Source organism: Diospyros lotus, chromosome 5, assembly GCF_014633365.1.
Source record: "Diospyros lotus cultivar Yz01 chromosome 5, ASM1463336v1, whole genome shotgun sequence".
Taxonomy (NCBI): Eukaryota; Viridiplantae; Streptophyta; class Magnoliopsida; order Ericales; family Ebenaceae; genus Diospyros; species Diospyros lotus.
In genome coordinates, this window is record NC_068342.1 from 25603237 (window position 1) to 25621887 (window position 18651).

General features: G+C 38.5%; 1 protein-coding gene across 4 annotated transcripts in view; it reads left to right on the forward strand.

The window, feature by feature from the left end:
- Positions 1-14381: 14381 nt before the first annotated feature.
- Positions 14382-18651, forward strand: part of LOC127801240 (protein LATE ELONGATED HYPOCOTYL-like) — a 38315-nt gene continuing 34045 nt past the window's right edge. The window contains exons 1-5 of one of the 4 annotated variants that reach the window (XM_052336174.1): positions 14382-14695; positions 14812-14837; positions 15108-15300; positions 15518-15629; positions 15930-15991. In XM_052336174.1, coding sequence (XP_052192134.1) covers positions 15262-15300; positions 15518-15629; positions 15930-15991 — 213 coding nt within the window. In that variant the 5' untranslated portion in view covers positions 14382-14695; positions 14812-14837; positions 15108-15261. Of the gene's footprint in view, positions 14696-14811; positions 15301-15517; positions 15630-15929; positions 15992-18651 lie in introns of all 4 variants that reach the window. The other 3 variants (XM_052336173.1, XM_052336172.1, XM_052336175.1) reach the window with 3 other exon arrangements.

Genomic DNA, 18651 nt, shown 5'->3' on the forward strand with positions numbered 1-18651 from the left:
TGAGTTGATCCATACCGACTTATGTGGACCAATAACGCCCATATCCCTCGGTGAGAATAGTTATCTTATAACGTTTATTGATGATTTTAGCAGGAAGACATGGATTTATTTTTTAAAGGAGAAATTAAAAGACTTCAATGCCTTTAGTAGATTCAAAGCAAAAGTTGAAAAGAAAAGTGGGCATTGTATTAAGGCCCTACGATCAGATTGTGGTAGGGAATTCACTTCGAAAATGTTTAATCAATTCTGTGAAGAACAAGGCATCAGGCGATTGTTGATGGCTCCATATTCACCCTAACAAATGGAGTTGTTGAATGAAAGAATCGGATTATTCTTGACATGGTTCGAAGTATGGTGAAGATAAAAAATCTGCCAAAAGAATTTTGGGCAAAAGCATCTGATTGTGCAGTGTATTTGAAAAATCATTGTCCGACCAAAAGCTTAGATAACAAGATGCCTCTTAAAGCTTGGAAAGGATATCAACCTACCATTACTCATCTTAGAGTCTTTGGGAGCATTGCTTATGCACATGTTCCTAACTGCAATCGACAGAAGCTTGACAATTGGAGTGGAAAATATATTTTCATTAGCTATGATTCACATTCTAAGGCTTACAAGCTGTATGATCCAAAGAGGAAGAAAACTCTTGTTAGCCGTGACGTGGAGATTGATGAAGCAGCTTCATGGAATTGGGAAGTCAACAAAGAGAAGCTGGTACAGCTCAAATAAGAATAAGAAGAAAGTCAGAACACTGGTTTGGTTGGCACTCCTCTGCCACCAACATTTTCACCACCAATATCTCCATCTTCCTCAACAACTTCTAGTGAAAAATTTCCAAGGAGGAATGAGAGGACACAAAGCATACAAAAGCTGTACGAGGTAACTAATGAAATTAGTCTATTTTGTTTGTTGGCTAATAGTGATGAAATCTGTTTTAAAGAAGAAGTCTGAGATGAGAAGTGGAGAGCAGCCATGAATGAAGAGATAAGAGCCATAAAAAAGAATGACACTTGGGAGCTTGTAACTCTCCTAGCAAGCCATCAATCCATTTGTGTAAAATGGGTTTATAAAAAGAAGAAGAATGCTAAAGGAGAAATTGAGAAGTACAAGGCGAGATTGATCGTGAAAGGAGACAAGCAAAAAGCTGGAATTGACTATGAAGAAGTTTGTGTTCCAGTTGCTCGGATGGACACCATTAGAATGTTGATATCGACTATTGCACAAAACAAGTGGGAGATATATCAAATGGATGTCAAATTGGCATTCTTAAACGGGGTTCTTGAAGAAGAAGTCTTTGTCAACCAACCTGAAGGCTATGTAAAAAAAGGCCAAGAGCAGAAAGTATTAAAGTTAAAGAAAGCCCTTTTATGGGCTAAAATAAGCGAGGGAACAATCGAATTGATGCATATTTCAAGGCAAATGGATTTATGCAATGGCCAGCATGCACTTTATGTGAAAATGAATGAGAATGAAATTTTGCTGGTTGCATTATATGTTGATGATTTGATATTTACAGGGAACAAACCAAGTCTATATGAAGACTTCAAGAAGGCAATGGTGCGTGAATTTGACATGACAAATTTGGGTTTGATGTCATATTTCCTAGGCCTGGAAGTAAAGCAAAACAGTGAAGGAATCAGTGTCTCGCAATAAGCTTATGCAAAGGCACTTTTATAGAAGTTCAGAATGGAGGACTACAAGCCGATAAGTACCCTTGTAGATTATGGTATGAAGCTCTCAAAGTATGATGAAGGAAATCCAGTGGATCCAACACTCTACAAAAGTTTAGTTGGAAGTCTGAGATATTTAACATGCACAAGACCTGACATCCTATATGTAGTTGGGTTGATCAGTTGATTTATGGAAGAACCAAATGAGAGTCACTGGAAAGCAGCCAAGAGGATCCTACGATGTGTTCGAGGTACAACTAATCATGGTTTATTATATTTTTGATCAACTAATAGCTTCTAGTTAGAAGGATTCTCAAACAATGATTGGAGTGGAGATGTTGATGATCGAAAGAGTACTTTTGGGTTCGTGTTTTATATGGGACCTACAGCTTTTACCTGGTTCTCCAAGAAGTAGCCTATCGTAGCTCTTTCAAGTTGCGAAGCTGAATATGTTGCAGTAAGCTTATGCATATGTCGTGCTATTTGGCTAAGGAAGCTACTGGAAAATCTGTGTTTACCTCAACAAGAAGCTACGAAGATACATATTGACAACAAATCAACAATTATGTTGGCCAAGAATCCAATACATCATCAATGAAGCAAGCATATTGATATTAAGTATCATTTCACATGGGAGCATATTAAGGAAAAAGCTATCGAACTCATCCTCGTAAAGACGAAGAATCAAGTGGCGGATATATTCACCAAACCACTTGCGGAGGAGAGTTTCAATAAGTTCAAGGAGTTGCTAGGCATGAAAGCTACATAGAGAATTCAAGCTTAAGGGGGGAGATGTTAGAAGCTAAATTTGAATTAATTGTGTTACTAATTTATGTTGATTTGGTCAATTATTAGTAGTAGTTTTGCTGTTACATAGTGGATCTGGCCCTATTATCTAGGAACAAAGTGTGGAATAGGAACCAAGAAAATAGGAGATAGATCAGGTGATAATCCTATTTATTCAATGTGTACGAGGAATCTACTGTGTGGGTAGTATTTTTACAAAGCAGAAAAATGTAGTTCTTGAGTTACCTCTGTTTTGCTGTAGTTTCCAGTCTTCTGCTATCTATATAAATTGTGTGTGATTGCCCACCATTCTTCCTTATAGTGTGCATCTGTAAGTGCTTTCATCTCTATCATATTTTTCTTGAAATGTGGTTGTTTTCTTTTCAGAATGTTGTTGTACACTCTTCCCAGAATAATAATTTCTTCTTCCCGAAACAATGCCTCTCCACGAAATGGTTTCTTCACGGAGCAACATTTCTTCCTGGATGTTTCTTCCTTCCCGTTTTACTGCCATTCTTCTCGGAATAATAGCTCTCATTCTCCTTAGTTTCCTATTTCTTCCCGGCGACCTCCAGCCACCAGACATTTCATGCAAGCCATTCCTCCGTGCAAGTGACTTCCATATACTTTATTGCAATTGACATTTCATATATTGTATTATATGATAGCCACACATTACAACCCACATACATGCAAGCACACGTGGGCTCTCTTGAGTAAGACCCATGCCTACCACTAACTCTCCCGAGCTCTCATACTTTCAATTTGGCAACACCTACATGCTCCATGTCTTCTAGTTTTTAATTATATCCCATAGACCATGCATTAATGGATTAAATATATATTGTGCATATAATTAATTAATTTTTAGTGGGAGAGAATTAATCCATACCTTATGTAACCAAACTATAATATTTATTGGAGATATTATACTAATTTCAGAATAATAGACAACTCTCGAAAACATTCTTTGTCACCTCGAGATTTCGCCAAAGCGGGCCGCTTAGAGGGTGAGAACTTGCTTTTGTAGCTCGCCGTGAGACCCACATTCTCTCGGAAGATTCCTTAGGTCACTAAATCCTTTGGGGGTTTCCCTTAAGCCTATTTGAATTTGACCAAGGACCACAGACCTTGTGCCCACGTTGTGCATGTCTATCCCCGACATCTGTTAAAAGTACTATGATTAGACCCCATCTTGCCAGGAAAAGTACCTTTTTATATTCATTAATTGTATCCGTCATTTATTGCAACTATTTTCCTACATGTACTGATTTAAGCATCGAATGAGGGTGAGGAATCCCCGCATGCTTCTAACTTGTTCTTGTGAATGCAGTTATGTCTTGAACACACTGGAGGCTACTCCCAAATGGATTAATCCGCTATCGAAAATGCTCCTGAGGGCTTATTCGAGACCCTAGCCAAATAATCAAAGACTAGAACTATCCAACATACATTTCCACAAGTAGACACTTGCCAACTCCACCTTGGTCTACTGCGACTCCAGTATTCCCGTATCACAAATCTTAATTATTGTATTTTTGACAATAATAATTAGGTTAACTAGGGCTTAGGTATAACTATGAGGAAGGCTGAAAGATTAAAGAGAAGATTCTAAAAAGATCCCTTTAAATGACGTGTTGTGAGGAAATAATAACCCCTAAATGTCAGTAGTGTGACACGTGACACACATACACGAGGAGTGCGTGGTGTTGTCTAGGGTTAAACACAGATTATGCCTAGAACAATCCACTTTCTCTCCCTTGGATGAGTAGGCATCTAGGATAATGAATGCCTTGAGGTGGGCTGTCATTCCATGGGATAATGATAGGGTCGCGAGTTATCTAAGATAAGATCTCCCTTAGTGTTCCTCTGAGAGAATGACTTAACTAGATGAATGTTATGTGATACATGTCATGCGAAGAAGACTTCTTTAGGAGAGCATCATTCTCCAGAAAAAACATTTTTTGGGAGAATGATCTTCTCTCAAAAACTTGTCCTAGAGGTGACATTTCCTTCGAGAGAACAATTTTACCCCGAGATTGGGTTACAACAATGTCTTCGTAAAATAATGGTTTAAAAATGTTTTGATGAATTTTTTAAATAATTTTACTAAACATCATATATTTAAATTATAAACTATCCCACTTAAACAAGTTGATAGTATAAATATGATAAAACTAACAAGATTAAACGAGAAATACCCACCTTTAAAAAGATAAACTCCTATTATATCTCATTTTTTTCTAGCAGTAAAGTTCAGAAATGACGGGCTACCTCCGCTTTTAGCATGAAATTGCTTAGGTGATTTTTTTTTAATAAATTGTTAAATAATCTGAAGAATCTAATAAGTTGTTAAATTATTTTAAAAATTCCTCAATTTAATTTTGAGGGCACACCTAAAAGGTAAAAAGTGAAAAAAGCCTGTTAGTGTGGAGTGCAATTTGGGACGAATTCATAAATAACCTAAAAGAAATTTAGAAAATTGTTTTTAACCACTTTCTAATAAAAAAACGTTTCTGACAAATCAAACAAACTAATTGCACTCTATAGCCACTTTTATGTGAGATGCCTAAAATACCCTTAATGAGATTTTAAATTGGAAAGCCCACCTTGCCCTTATCTTCATTTACCAAAATACCCTTGCCTCTTTCTCTTTCACTTTACCTATCCTCTCTCTCAACATTCACGCTCTCTTATTTTCTTTCTTCTCCATTGTTGAAAGCATCAAAACTCAACCATTCTTCCTACATTCAATATTCTGCTGCTTGGGTCATTCAATCTTCTTCGTCAATCACAGTTAGGACTTCATTGAAGCCGCATTCACCAAGTTTCACCATCCTCACCAACAAGCATTCTCAATCTCAAGGTATCAATTACGAAATTTAGGTTTTTAATTATTTTTATGTTCACATTGCTTATTAAGCTATGTAGAATGATTGTAATTGTGAATAAAAAACATATGGTTAGTCTATTATTCCAGATCTGAAGGATTTGTGTCGAAGAAGAGAAAAAAAAAAATTTAAATCTGCACAACCGGACCGGGTTTGGTCGGCGCCACCAAACCCGGCCGACCTAGGGACCGGGTTTGGTCGGCGCCACCAAAGCCGTCGACCCACCCCCCCACCAAATCCGGCGGCAGGTTTGGCACCTACCAAAGCCAATGCCGGGTTTATCAGGGGTATTATTTGTATAAGTTTTTCATAAAATTTTTAAATTTCTAGGAGTGAATTTTAAATTTTTGTCAGAAACTACAGAACTAATTTTTTGTCAGAAACTACATAATTATTCAAAAAAATAATATTGTAGTTTTTATGAGTCAAAAATCATTTGAATTGTACAAATCTAAAAAAATAAGTCTTTTATACTTACTAATAGTTAAAAAGAAAAGAATTGGGGAATATTAGAGTTTAATAGCTTAACTTCTTGCTTTTAATTTTGCAACAATGGATAAAGTGTCGTTGGTCATCATGTGGAACGGGAAATGGAATGATGATGATAAGTACATTGGAGGGAATAAGAAGTGTATGATGGCTAACAAGAATGCGACTTTTAGTCAATTGATTGATATTGTTTACACGGTGACGGGAATTGATAAAACAATGTACGACATCAACATTCATTTTTTTAAGTGAACCATCAAGCAATCTTCCAAGTACTAAGTTCCCTATCGATGACGACTATAGTGTTGAGTTTGTTATGTGCGAAGGAGGCAGATATAAAGTGATTTATGTTGATATGATTAGTAAAGATGCTGGAGTTTGTGGTGGTAATCAAGATACAGGTGTTGACATTCCACTTACATCAACACGTAGTCCAATGTGGAATGATGATTTTGGTACATATGGTACAACAGGTTTGTCAGGTGATGCTGCACACATGGATGATGATGGTGATAATGAAACAGATGATAATGGTGATGGTAATGAAGGAGGAGCCAGTTCGGATTACCCTGAAGTAAGATTTTCAGGTTCACAATTTGAGGTCAACCCTTTACATGGAAATTGGGTTGTTCCTGGAGTAGAAAATTGTGCAATTGAGGCAATGCGACCTGAAGTGTTGATTTCCCTCCAGGGTGATTATTTTTACCAAGGCGCACTATTTAAAAGTAAACAGGAATTGATATTGGCCTTTGGACAATATTGTGTTCATGTGAAGATGGACTATCGAATCAAACGTTCGTGCACTATTCGATTTGAGGTCGGTTGCAAAGATGTGAACTGTAAGTTTCTGTTTCGTGCAAGATGTAGACCTGGTTGTACATTTTGGCATGTGGTGAAGTTTATCCCGAGTCACACATGTACTCCAGATGTCTACAATTCACATTTTCGAAGTGTGAAGGCTATTGTCATAGGGAGTTTGTTCTCAGAACGAGTGGCAATTGGTGAATATACACCTGGAATGCTAATTGGGGAGTTGTTAGAGCAACATGGTGTGCAGATCATGTACACTAAAGCTTGGAGGTCTTTACAGCATGCAAAGAGACTTGCTTACGGCAATGCAGATGAGTCATTTCAGCAACTACCCTCATATTTTCACATGTTGAAAGAAACAAATCCAGGCAGTATCACGGCAATAGAAACAAATGAAAATAATTGTTTCTTATATTCATTTTTTGCACGTGGAGCTTCCCTTAAGGGTTTTCGGTCTTACATAAGACCAGTTGTTGCCATTGACGCCACCCACTTGAAAGGTAAATACAAAGGGGTGATTTTTGTTGCCACTTGTAAAGATGGGGAAGAGATGATTTATTCTATCGCTTTTGGATTTGGAGATGGTGAGTCTGACAAATCATGGATTTGGTTTTTGGAAAAATTGAGAGAGGCTATCGGCGTGCTAGAGGATTTGGTCATCGTATTCGATCGACACCAAAGCATTGCGAATGCGATGAGTTTTGTCTTCCCCAATGTCCCACATGTATTCTGTTTCTTCCACCTTAAGCAAAACTTAAAGAAACGATGTAGATAGCGAAAGGATGTGATGGAGACATTTTACCGTGTAGCATACAGTTATACCCAAGTAGAGTGTGATACATACTTGGCAGAAATACAGTCTATGCATCCTCAGGCGCATCTGACATTAGTGGAAGCAAGAATGGAAAAGTGGTCGCATGCATATTGTCCGAGAAGAAGATATTCCATGATGACCACCAATATTGCATAGTCTCTCAATAAATGCATGATGAAAGCACGTCGGTTGCCTATAACGAGTGCACGTGAATTTCTGAGACATATGCTTCAGAAATGGTTCAGTGACAGACGTGCTACTGTTGTCAGACTCGAAACTGAGATTACCTCAGCTGCAGTAGCGCATGTCAACTTTGTCCATAGCAAAACATTAGATCGAGGATGTAGCGTAGTTCCTATAATACACGGGAACAAGTTCCTCGGGGAACAAGTTCCTCGTGAAACATGCTAAGGAAGGCGATGGGATCGTTGACATTGCTGCGAAGATATGCAGTTGTCGTAAGTGGGACCTTGATCAATTACCATGTCTTCATACAGTTGCTGCTAGCAGGTATCATGATTTGACTTTATTATTCTTATTTCATTCATAACGTGATATTAACATTGTCTTTATTTATTGTATGGTGACAGTTTCATGCGGGTGCACTACTATTCGTTTTGCCATCCATATTACACCTCAAGATGGGTCAGAAAAGCATATGAATTTCCCATCAATCCGGTCCCTAACAAGTCTGCTTGGGTTATTCCTTTGCACATCAGAGGGGTGGTTGTACACCCACCCGTACAAAGAAGACAACCCGGTAGACCGAGAGAGGGTCGGATTCCATCCGCTGGGGAAGCTCGTCGAAGGAAAAAATGTGGAAAATGCGGTGCACAGGGACACAACCGTCTTGGTTGCCCTTAGAAATGATCTCTTTTTTATTATGTTTTAAGGGTTGATTGAACTTAGGGTGCACAACAATGGGAAGATTTGATAATCAATCAAGCAATACATGATCAAAGTGTTCTAGCTACTAAGCATAATCTTGGACAAAGATGATGTTATGATTATCTAAAAATTGATAGTGAAGTTTATAAACAATAATTTTATATAATGTTTCACGTATCGGTTTCAATGAGAAATAAAGAAAAGGCAAAAAAAAAAATCGGGTTTGGTGGGCCACCAAACTCGATTTCGGGCTTAGTGGGCAACCAAACCCGATTTCGGGCTTAGTTGGCCATCAAACCCGAAAATGTTCGTTTTTCTCTCTTTTTTTTATTTTTTTTTTATTTCTTTCCGTGACTTGTTTGACCTCAGAAATGATTCTTTTTTATTATGTTTTAAGGGTTGATTGAACTTAGGGTGCACAACAATGGGAAGATTTGATAATCAATCAAGCAATACATGATCAAAGTGTTCTAGCTACTAAGCATAATCTTGGACAGAGATGATGTTATGATTATCTAAAAATTGATAGTGAAGTTTATAAACAATAATTTTATATAATGTTGTGCGTATCGGTTTCAATGAGAAATAAAGAAAAGGCAAAAAAAAAAAAAAAATCGGGTTTGGTGGGCAACCAAACCCAATTTTGGGCTTAGTTGGCCACCAAACCTGATTTCGGGCTTAGTTGGCCACCAAACCTGATTTCGGGCTTAGTTGGCCACCAAACCCGAAAATGTCATTTTTCTCTCTCTTACATACCACAAACCACAACCACATACCTTCAACCATTATTACCAAAAATTTGTAATAATGGCAAAATTACAACACAAACCACAACCTGAAGAATACTACTATGTCAAAATTACAAAATATTTTGGCAGTTTCATGCCACTAAACCTGCAACACCACAAACCACAACCACATACCTTCAACCATTACCTTCTACAACAACACAAACCACATAACAATACACTATTTTGTTGTGTCAAAATTACAACACAAACCACATAACCTGAACAATACTATTATGTCAAAATTATAAAAAAATTTAGCAGAGTCTACCCTGTTTTCATGCCACTAAACCTGCAACAACACAAACCACAAACCACAACCAACAACACAAACCACCTTCAACCATTACCCTATATAACAACACAAACTACATGCCATCAACACAAATCACATACCATCAACCATTACCCTCTACTCCAACACAAACTACATGTCGTCAACACAAACCACATACCATCAACCATTACCCTCTACAACAACACAAACCACATAACCTGAACAATAATGTTGCTATGTTTATACAAAAAAACTAAAACTAAAATAAAAATATAATATACATCAAGTACTAGTAATCTAAATAAAACTACCTAATATATCAATCTACTACAAGTTTGCTATGTCTATACAAAAATATTCCAATCTGTCTACGAAGAGTATAGACATCCGGATTCGGGTCTGTCTGCCAGCTACCCTCATTACGCCTAAGGATGTCCTCGATGTATTTGATAACAAAGCATCCGTAGCTGGCACTGTATTAGACATACGGGTTAATTGTTGTTTCAATTGACAAAATAACCATATATTCACAATGTCTCTATAATATTTAAATTATTTACCTGTCCACTTGTTGAGGCACCTTATGAGGATCAGTACCCTCCACATCCCATTCTCTGAAGTCGTAGTTGCAGATACATGCTTGTAATATCCACTGCTTTTCAGTATAATGGGTAGGAGTTTCGCCAGTGGAGTTACAGCTGCTACCCTAATCCTCCGACTGTCTTCACTCTTGGCGCTAGAGTCGTATAAGAACAGTATTTTATTCTTCAAGCTAATTTTGATAAGAAACCAATGTTGATTCTTGTAGTTACACGGGAGCAACACCTGTTTTCGTACGTTAGTCATATACTATATTAAAATCCATCAAATCAATTAAAGAACACTTACATTGTCGACCGTCCACCAAGGGAGATTCCCTTCATTGCTCCCGTCCACAAAACATGTCCACTCCGTCCGGACAATCGCCGTAGAAGGATAAAAAACTTTCCCATTGTCTCCATCATATTCTTGAGTCCAAAAAGTTGATATATATGACTGCAAAATAAAATAAAAAATTTATATACTAAATTGAGATACAACAAAAGAAAAAAGGAGTAATGGTTGCAACACTCACAAATAGCGGAGTCGACATGATAGCATAATTGTCATCGTATAGAGGACGCGATTGTATACGTCTAAGGCAACACATGTAACTATCAATGTGACGCCCGTCCAACCATTCGCTCATGTCCTCTATGCATCGGAAGTCAGCCGAGGATAGATATTCAAGGTACTCGGTGTCACGACTACAATAACCAAGAATTATAATTTGTAAATGTCAAAATGTATTGTTAATGTAATTTTATATGGGACTAGTTACTTACAAAATGTTTTCTTTGGATGCTATGAACTTAGTGTAACCCTCAGGGGGGTTAAGATCATCGTCCCCCACTTGCGGCACTGCGTCCGACCCCTCCACCGCGACATCCACCTTTCTTTTCTTTGATCAAATAGGATCAGTGAAAGGTGTCTTACAAAATTGTGATTTTTTTCTGTCTCGCATAGGTCGCTTGCCGACCCTAACCACATCCTCTTCCTGCAACTGTACATAAACTAACTATTACAATATTGTACTTCAAATTCTGATATGTAAACGTATAAATTTGGAACTTACTACGAATGTAGATGCTTCGTCGTCGCTATCGTGATGACTAGGATATATCTGATCACCACCTAGGTGCTGCTCATCGCCATCATCGATGTGAACTGAGGAATGGTCAATATGCGGACTACATTGCGCCCTCTCTAGTTGTAGCAACTGGGCCCTCATTTGACCCATTTCTCGGTCAAAATGTGTCCTCATTTGACTCATTTCTTGGTCAAAATGTATCCTCATTTGTACCATTTCTGTCCTCATTACACTCATTTCCCCGTCAACCCTCCTCAACATCTCCAGCGTTTGAACTAGCATCTCGGTGATCTACAAAAGGCAAACACACAAATTTTTAAACATTAAAAATAATTACAAAAAAAAAATAAAAACCATTATTGTAATAATATCATACCCCGTGCTCATCTGGTCTGTGTTGAGGACTATCAAGGACTCTTGCCCCCTGCCTACCTTCTTTATATGTCTTTTTATGTAAAACTTTCTCCTCATCCTTCTCCTGATCCTCCTCCATTCTCTGCTCATCTCCATGGCTATGTATAGGCTCATCCTCGTCACCACCCTCCTCCTCCTCCCTTCTCTGCTCATCTCCATGGGTATGTATAGGCTCATCCTCGTCACCACCCTCCTCATCCTCGTCACCCCCTCCACCCCTAAATTTGAATACGTACTCTCCGACCAAGTGCTTTGGGTTGAAGGACCTCCAAAAATCTGTTTCTCGCTCATCATCAGTGGGCTCAAGTGTCGGACTCAATCCTCGTACCTACAACATAGTATTATTTAGATAGATATTAACTAAAACAAAAACAAAAATAAATGAAATTTAGATTCAATTGCACACTTACTTCATTCGTTAGATAATAGTTGTAATTTTTTATTTGTGGCCTTTTTTTTGACAACCACTTTCTGCACCTGGGAATGAATGCGCCGGGTAGTGGGATGGCCCATTTATTTTGAATCCATGTAAATTTTTTGATTAACCACCACTGTAAAGAAGAGAGTAAAAAAATTAGTAATAGAAAACAAAAAACGAACAAAACAAAACAAACATTTAATTATAGACAAATCATATACAATTAATGTAAAACAATACAAAGAGAGTAACTTGTACCTGAAATGCCCACACAAAACCATAAATGTTTTTTTTTTTTTCCAACTCCACTCAACTTGTCCTCGCTCGTGGCCATTCGAATGTAATGTTGACTTTTACTGTACACGTATGTCCCCCAAGGGAAGGCCTCAAATGCATCTAAATTCTCAACCATAGTCCACAAAAAATCATCCACACGTGCACGCTCATCTAGGCCCAACAATAACAGGTTAACCATAGCAACATAAACCAATCTAAGTACATCATCTAAAACCAGGTCCTCTCTGTTATTAAGTAGGGTTTTGATGTCGTCTCCAGACACTCCTTTATGGTGCTGTGGAAATAATCGCGCACGTAAATTGTTCGGGGCACTAGTCCTCATTTCAAGAATTTCTTTATCAATTGCCCCAAATCGGAGTCCGGTAATAAGTATGAATTCCTGCTTCCCGTACCTATATGCCAAGCCACCGATCTCAAACCACATTTCATCGTGGCAGGCACCGGGGAATGTCACCTCCCTAACTAGAACATTATATATCAATTGCGGTGCAGTCAAATGGAGTGATGGAGGGATTTTCAAGAAATGTCCTAATAGGCCCTCTAGGAATCTATCCAATCGCTCATATTGGTTTAGAGCAATCCTCATCGTCTCGAGGTGTTTGATCCCGCAATGAGTAGTAACCCGTGTTCCGGACGGTAATGCTCGGTGAGCATGAACATAAGTAAATTGCCTAATTTGTTGGCCAGCCATCTATAAGAAAAAGAAAAAAAACAATACAAGAATAACAATTGTCTTGGTCAAGATGACAAAGTGTGCAAGTAGGTGTATTCATTTACTTGTTGAAATAAGATACAATACTGCTAGATATTCAAACTCAAGATCTTATTGAAGCATGTAATAGGCAAATTGAAATTGAAATAAAAATAAAATAAACAAACAATATTTTTTGTTTACATATTGAAGTAGAATAACATATGAGTAAATTGAGATAGAATTAATATTAATTAACAAGAATCAATTGTAAGAAAAGAAAAATAAAAAATAAAATTTACATTTTTTTTAATTTTTTTTCATTCTGGGCCCGGTTACGGGCTTAGTTTGGGACTAAGCCCGTACCGCCAATAAAGCCCGGATGCGGGCTTCGTTTCAAACGAGGCCCGTATCCGGGCTTCGTCTGCAACGAGCTCGTTGCAGATCGGAGAAGACGAAGCCCGGATACGGGTCTCGTTTGAAATGAAGCCCGCATACGGGCTTTGTATTTACGAAGCCCGAGGGCTTCGTCTTCTCCGACGAGGCCCTCGAGCTGTCTGCAACGAGACGAAGCGACGAAGCCCGAGGGCTTCGTCTTCGTTGCAGCGGGCTTCGTCGGAGAGGACGAAGCCCGAGTTAGCTATGCCGGCGGCAATGGGGCTTTGCAAAGCCCCATCGCCGCCGCCCAACCCACCCAACCCAACTACAAAGGAAAACGTTCTTACCTCTTTGGGGTTGCAGGGGCGACGGTGCAAGTCAGAGCTAGCAGTGGCTGCGGCGGCCGCTGTTTGCGTTGGCGGTGGCGTGGAAGATTGGGTAAGGTGCTATCGGGTTTGGAAGACAATCGGGCTTGGTTTTGGGTGGGTGGTGGGTTCCACTAGGTAGAGGGGTAGTGGGTTTCATTTTTATGGTCAGGGTTATTTTGGTCTTTTATATTTTAATTTTTTATTTTGAATATTTATATAAAGTGTTCGATTTGGTGGGGTTAGAATTGAAAAAGTGGCTATAGGGTGTAAATCATTTGTTTGGAAAGGTCTAAAACGTTTTTTCACAAAATAGGAGTTAAAAAGGAATTTACTGTTTATAAAGTAGTTAGTTTATATAATTTTCACGTGCGATTTTGTTCACCCCTTTAACGAGTGAACAAAATTGCACTCGTTAGTGTGGAGGCTGATCACTGCCAAAGACCGACAGCGGTGGTGTAGAAGGGACACCTACGAGGTGGGACCCAACAACACGGCACAGCTGGACGCACCCCTTAAACGGTGACGAAATTGAGGCTTACAACCCGAAGCACGAACTTGTGGTGGAGATTTAAGCAGAGTTAGGCGAACTAAATCTCTCTCTCTCTCTAAAAAGTGCAGGGTGGGCTTCTCCCAGCAGCAATACCGCCACTGAAATGGTGCCACTTGGCATCATCCAAGGGCCACACGAAATGAACTCTTTCTCCTCGGCCTCCTGGTTCCATGACAGCCTCAAATTTACCCCCATTTTTCATTTTGCAAGAAAATGGAAAATTCCCCAGAAATAATAGTGGCTCAGATTGCTCCTCTCTGCAAAAATTGAACCGTTACCTGCCTCCGTGCCTAAGCTCACATTTCGCTTCTGCTTCCACTTCCGACCTTCATCTCCCGCATCGTGGGATTTCAGCATCGAATTCTTGACATTCCGATCCACCATTACCCCCTAAACTTCATGTTTCCGGGTGAATCTCCGGTGAGTTCAGCTCGTGCATGATTGGATGTTGGATCGGAGATTCGGAGGTCTCGTAACCGATATGGATTTCTCGCTAGGTATTGTCCGGATTCCTAGGGTTTCTTTTGGGTGGATTGTTGTAGTGATGGTTCTTCTTCCTGATAGCTAACTGATCGATGCCTCTTTCTTGTTTTTACTTTTTTGGGTTTTAAAGGTTTTGCCATGGTCGAGTTCCTTTTGGTGAGCATTCTGATTAAGGAATTTGCTTTTCAGTTGTTTTGGATTCAGAGAAGCTGTCTCTCTATCTATCTCTTCCCTTCCCTTCCGGTGGATTGTGATTCACATACCCCCAAATAGAAATAAGAGGATATGTTCTCCGCACTCCATGCAGTGATTTTACCGTTGGATGTGAACATTGGAATTTCTTTGCAATAGTTTGTTTTATTCAAAACAGCGAGACGGGATCTCTCTATCGACTTCTTGTTACTCTTTCTGTTCTCTTTCTTGCAGTAGAATTAGCTTATCAGGTTTTCGACCGTCTTCTGCCACGGCTAATAAGCTATTTCTATTCTTCTTCTTTGATGTCACGAGAGGTGAAAGGAGGCTATTGTTTTATCCATCCCTTGTCAGGGAGAACCTGAAGCAGCATACCCGTCTTTCTTACATGGACACTTACTCCTCTGGAGAAGACTTGGTTGTTAAGGTGACATAGACACACACATCTATACTTGACCACGCGTGCTTGAACACACACATGCACTTGTAAAATTTATGTTATGATTTTTCTTCGAAGTGCCCGCAATCTTCCGTTCTGTATTTTACCGGTTCCTTGAATATAATTGGTTAATACTTAATAGCAGTATTGCAAACTATACTTCGGGATTTGATCTCATTGATTCATGATTTGTCTTCAATGGCAGGTACGGAAACCGTACACTATTACCAAACAACGTGAACGATGGACGGAGGAGGAGCATAATAGGTTTCTAGAAGCCTTAAAACTTTATGGGCGAGCGTGGCAACGTATTGAAGGTCACGGCCTGTTTTCTGCCTTTAGTCAACTGTCCTTTACTTGCTCCTCCTGTAGTTTTACATATTATTTGAGTCTTATGTTGAACAGCATTTCCAGTTAAGATCAATTCCAGTTATTGTCATACAAAAAAAGAAAGACATTGAAATGTTATCACCCAGTTACATCTTCACCATGTCAGTTCACTCAATCAGATATATCCTCACATGAATATAATCCAAAAGCCATTTCTTTTGGGTACTTTGTGTTAATTGAAATCTATTCTTGCCTAATTCTTTACTGTCATTTTATTTGGTGAGCAGAACATATAGGAACCAAGACTGCTGTTCAGATCAGAAGTCATGCACAGAAGTTCTTTACAAAGGTGAACCTTACCTCCTCCCTTATGCTTATATGACCTAGATCTTTGTGCTCCTTGTTGCTTTGTCTTCACTACGACCATGCCAACTGAAACTAAATTCATTACTTAGTCTGCCTTTTTTCTGTACTATTTCATTCTTAATCTGCCTTGTTCTCTTTGTTTCATTCATCCACCCACTTTTGAGTTTAAAAAACAGCTTTTGTTGCATTATATAGACGTAGGAGAAGAAACCCATATTCAATGCACATCCGTGGAGCTACACAAAATAATCAGCAGTGGTAATGTCTGAGCAGTTAGTTTATTCTTGAAGTTATGGACTCTAATGTATATCACAATTTGGAAATTATATCTTGCACAAGAGCAGAGAGTAGCTTTACATACTGATGCTTTTTGTTAGGCCAAACTTTGTTCATGCTAAAAGTTAATCTACTAGCGTTTCTTTAATGTTTTTCTTGCCTTGAAGACTGCTATATTTGACACAAAAAACAGTCCATTGCAAGGTTTACTTTGAGGACTGTGTCCATGAAGTAGTGAAGTAATTGTTCAATGGCAAAAGGGAAATGGTGCATTAAAACACTGAAGCACAAACAACCATCCCCCAAAGCACTAACTAGAAGGGGCAACCTTCTGACAAGAATAATTGAGCAAGTTCATTCAAATATAATGTGGCACAAAAAGGCTACTTTTAGTAGGTAAGAACAGTTAAGACTTACAATTAATATCATAGATTTTGTTTTATTTCTAGAAAACTTGTGTTAAATCTTATCACATTTTAATTTAGACTTCTCAATAGGATGTCTGATTACTGATAAATCTGGATTTAGAACCAAGCACATTGTTCTAGTTGGTTTCCGAAACTTATTGTATCTAAGATCACAGGTATACTTGAAAACTATTTTGTTTCTGCTGGATTTATAACCAAGCACATTGTAGCATGAAGCGTTTTAGTGCTGCTCATAGAATAGTTGTTTCCCTGTGTTTGTCTGATGGGCTGAACTTCTTGACCTTCAACTTCATCTAGAAAGTGGCTGCGCTCAAAGGCTGGTGGATTACTTAATTCTTAAGCCTCTCTGTGTGTTCGTGCAGAACTTTCAGAACCAAATTAATCTCAATATTCAGCTCTGAATGTAAACAGAAAAAAGAAATGAAGAGTTCCCTTTCTTTAAATGCGTATAGATTTTTCGGTGGAGGCTCATTATAAACAAAAGCAGAGGAATAATGCGGGGATTACTTTTACTTTGTTTAGAGTATAATGCAGTATACCATCATTCCTCTTCTTAAAATTTGGAATACTTTGTGACATCATAAAACCCTATAGGTGTTTGAGGTTACAGTGCTGATCTAAGAATTGTGACACTTCTAGCATAGATGTAAATTCTGTTTTGTACTGGCTGCTACATACAATATTGGATGAAAACTGGTATGAGATGGTGGTTGTGTCCTTCCGGTTGGTACTGGACAGTACTGGCTGGTATCAAAGCACTACCCACTGTACCACTGAACACAGAGAAGCACTACATCCCAGCCCTGTCAGGGATGCAGAGAGTCTTGCAGGGATGAGCTAAACCCTGAGCATTCCTGCAATAGGATGAAGCAGGGATCAGCTCCCTGCAACAGAGACAAGATTTTATTGTTAATGGTGCTGAATACTGTACTGCAAGGTTCATATGTGTGTGCGTGTATCACTTGTAGGTCCCTTAGGATATGGCCACTCAAGAGGTGGGGTGAATTGAGTGATTAAATTTTTTTCCAATTTTAATGAATATTCTTGATTAATGATTTTACTAAAGAATATATGTTTGAATAGTATTTGAGATTAATGATAAAAGCAAGCCACAAGATATATAAATAAATTGAGGCAACAAACAATATATAGTGGTTCGGTGTCTCCACACACACCTACTCCACTCTCCCAAGTTACTAACCCCCCTTGGGGTTCTACTAATTTCACTAAAGTTTTTTCCCTAACTGACATTGGAAACTAGATACACCTAGATTTCAATAGCTCTAGGCAACCACCAAAGTTTGCACACTAGCTTACATTGAAAACTAGATCAGGGCCAGCTCAAGGCATAGGCCAGTGAGACCTATGCCCCCCAAAAAAGGGGGGGGGGGGGGGGGGGGAGGGGGGGAAATTGCAGCAGCAAGAGGCACTTCACTGCTTCAACCGTTGCACTGCTTTGCTGTTGTGAGAGAGAGAGAGCTGCTGCATTGTTGCTCTCTGAGAATATGAGAGACAGAGAGAGAGAGAGGGGGGGGAGGTGTGATTTGACTTTTAAATATTTTCATATTAAACTTTGACTTTTGACATTAGAGAGAGAGAAAGAAAATCATGAAATAATAAAAAATAAAAAATAGAACAAGGAAGGTGATGAGCCTCCTGCTATAACTCCTATTATAGCTTTTCAAGTTACAAAATTCAGTCATGAGTTATCTTTCTTTAAAAATTGAATAACATAAAGAAATTTACCTACAAATCGTAAACTATATTTTTTTATAAAATATTGATGTGAATAAAAATAAAAGAGAAATTATATATTAAAGAAACTTCTAGAATTAATTATTTTACATATTTAGTTGATTATGTTAATTCTTCTTTTTAAAAAAAATTGAAATAATTTAAAATTTATGAAGATAATTTAGATTTCTGATAGGCCGCCGGT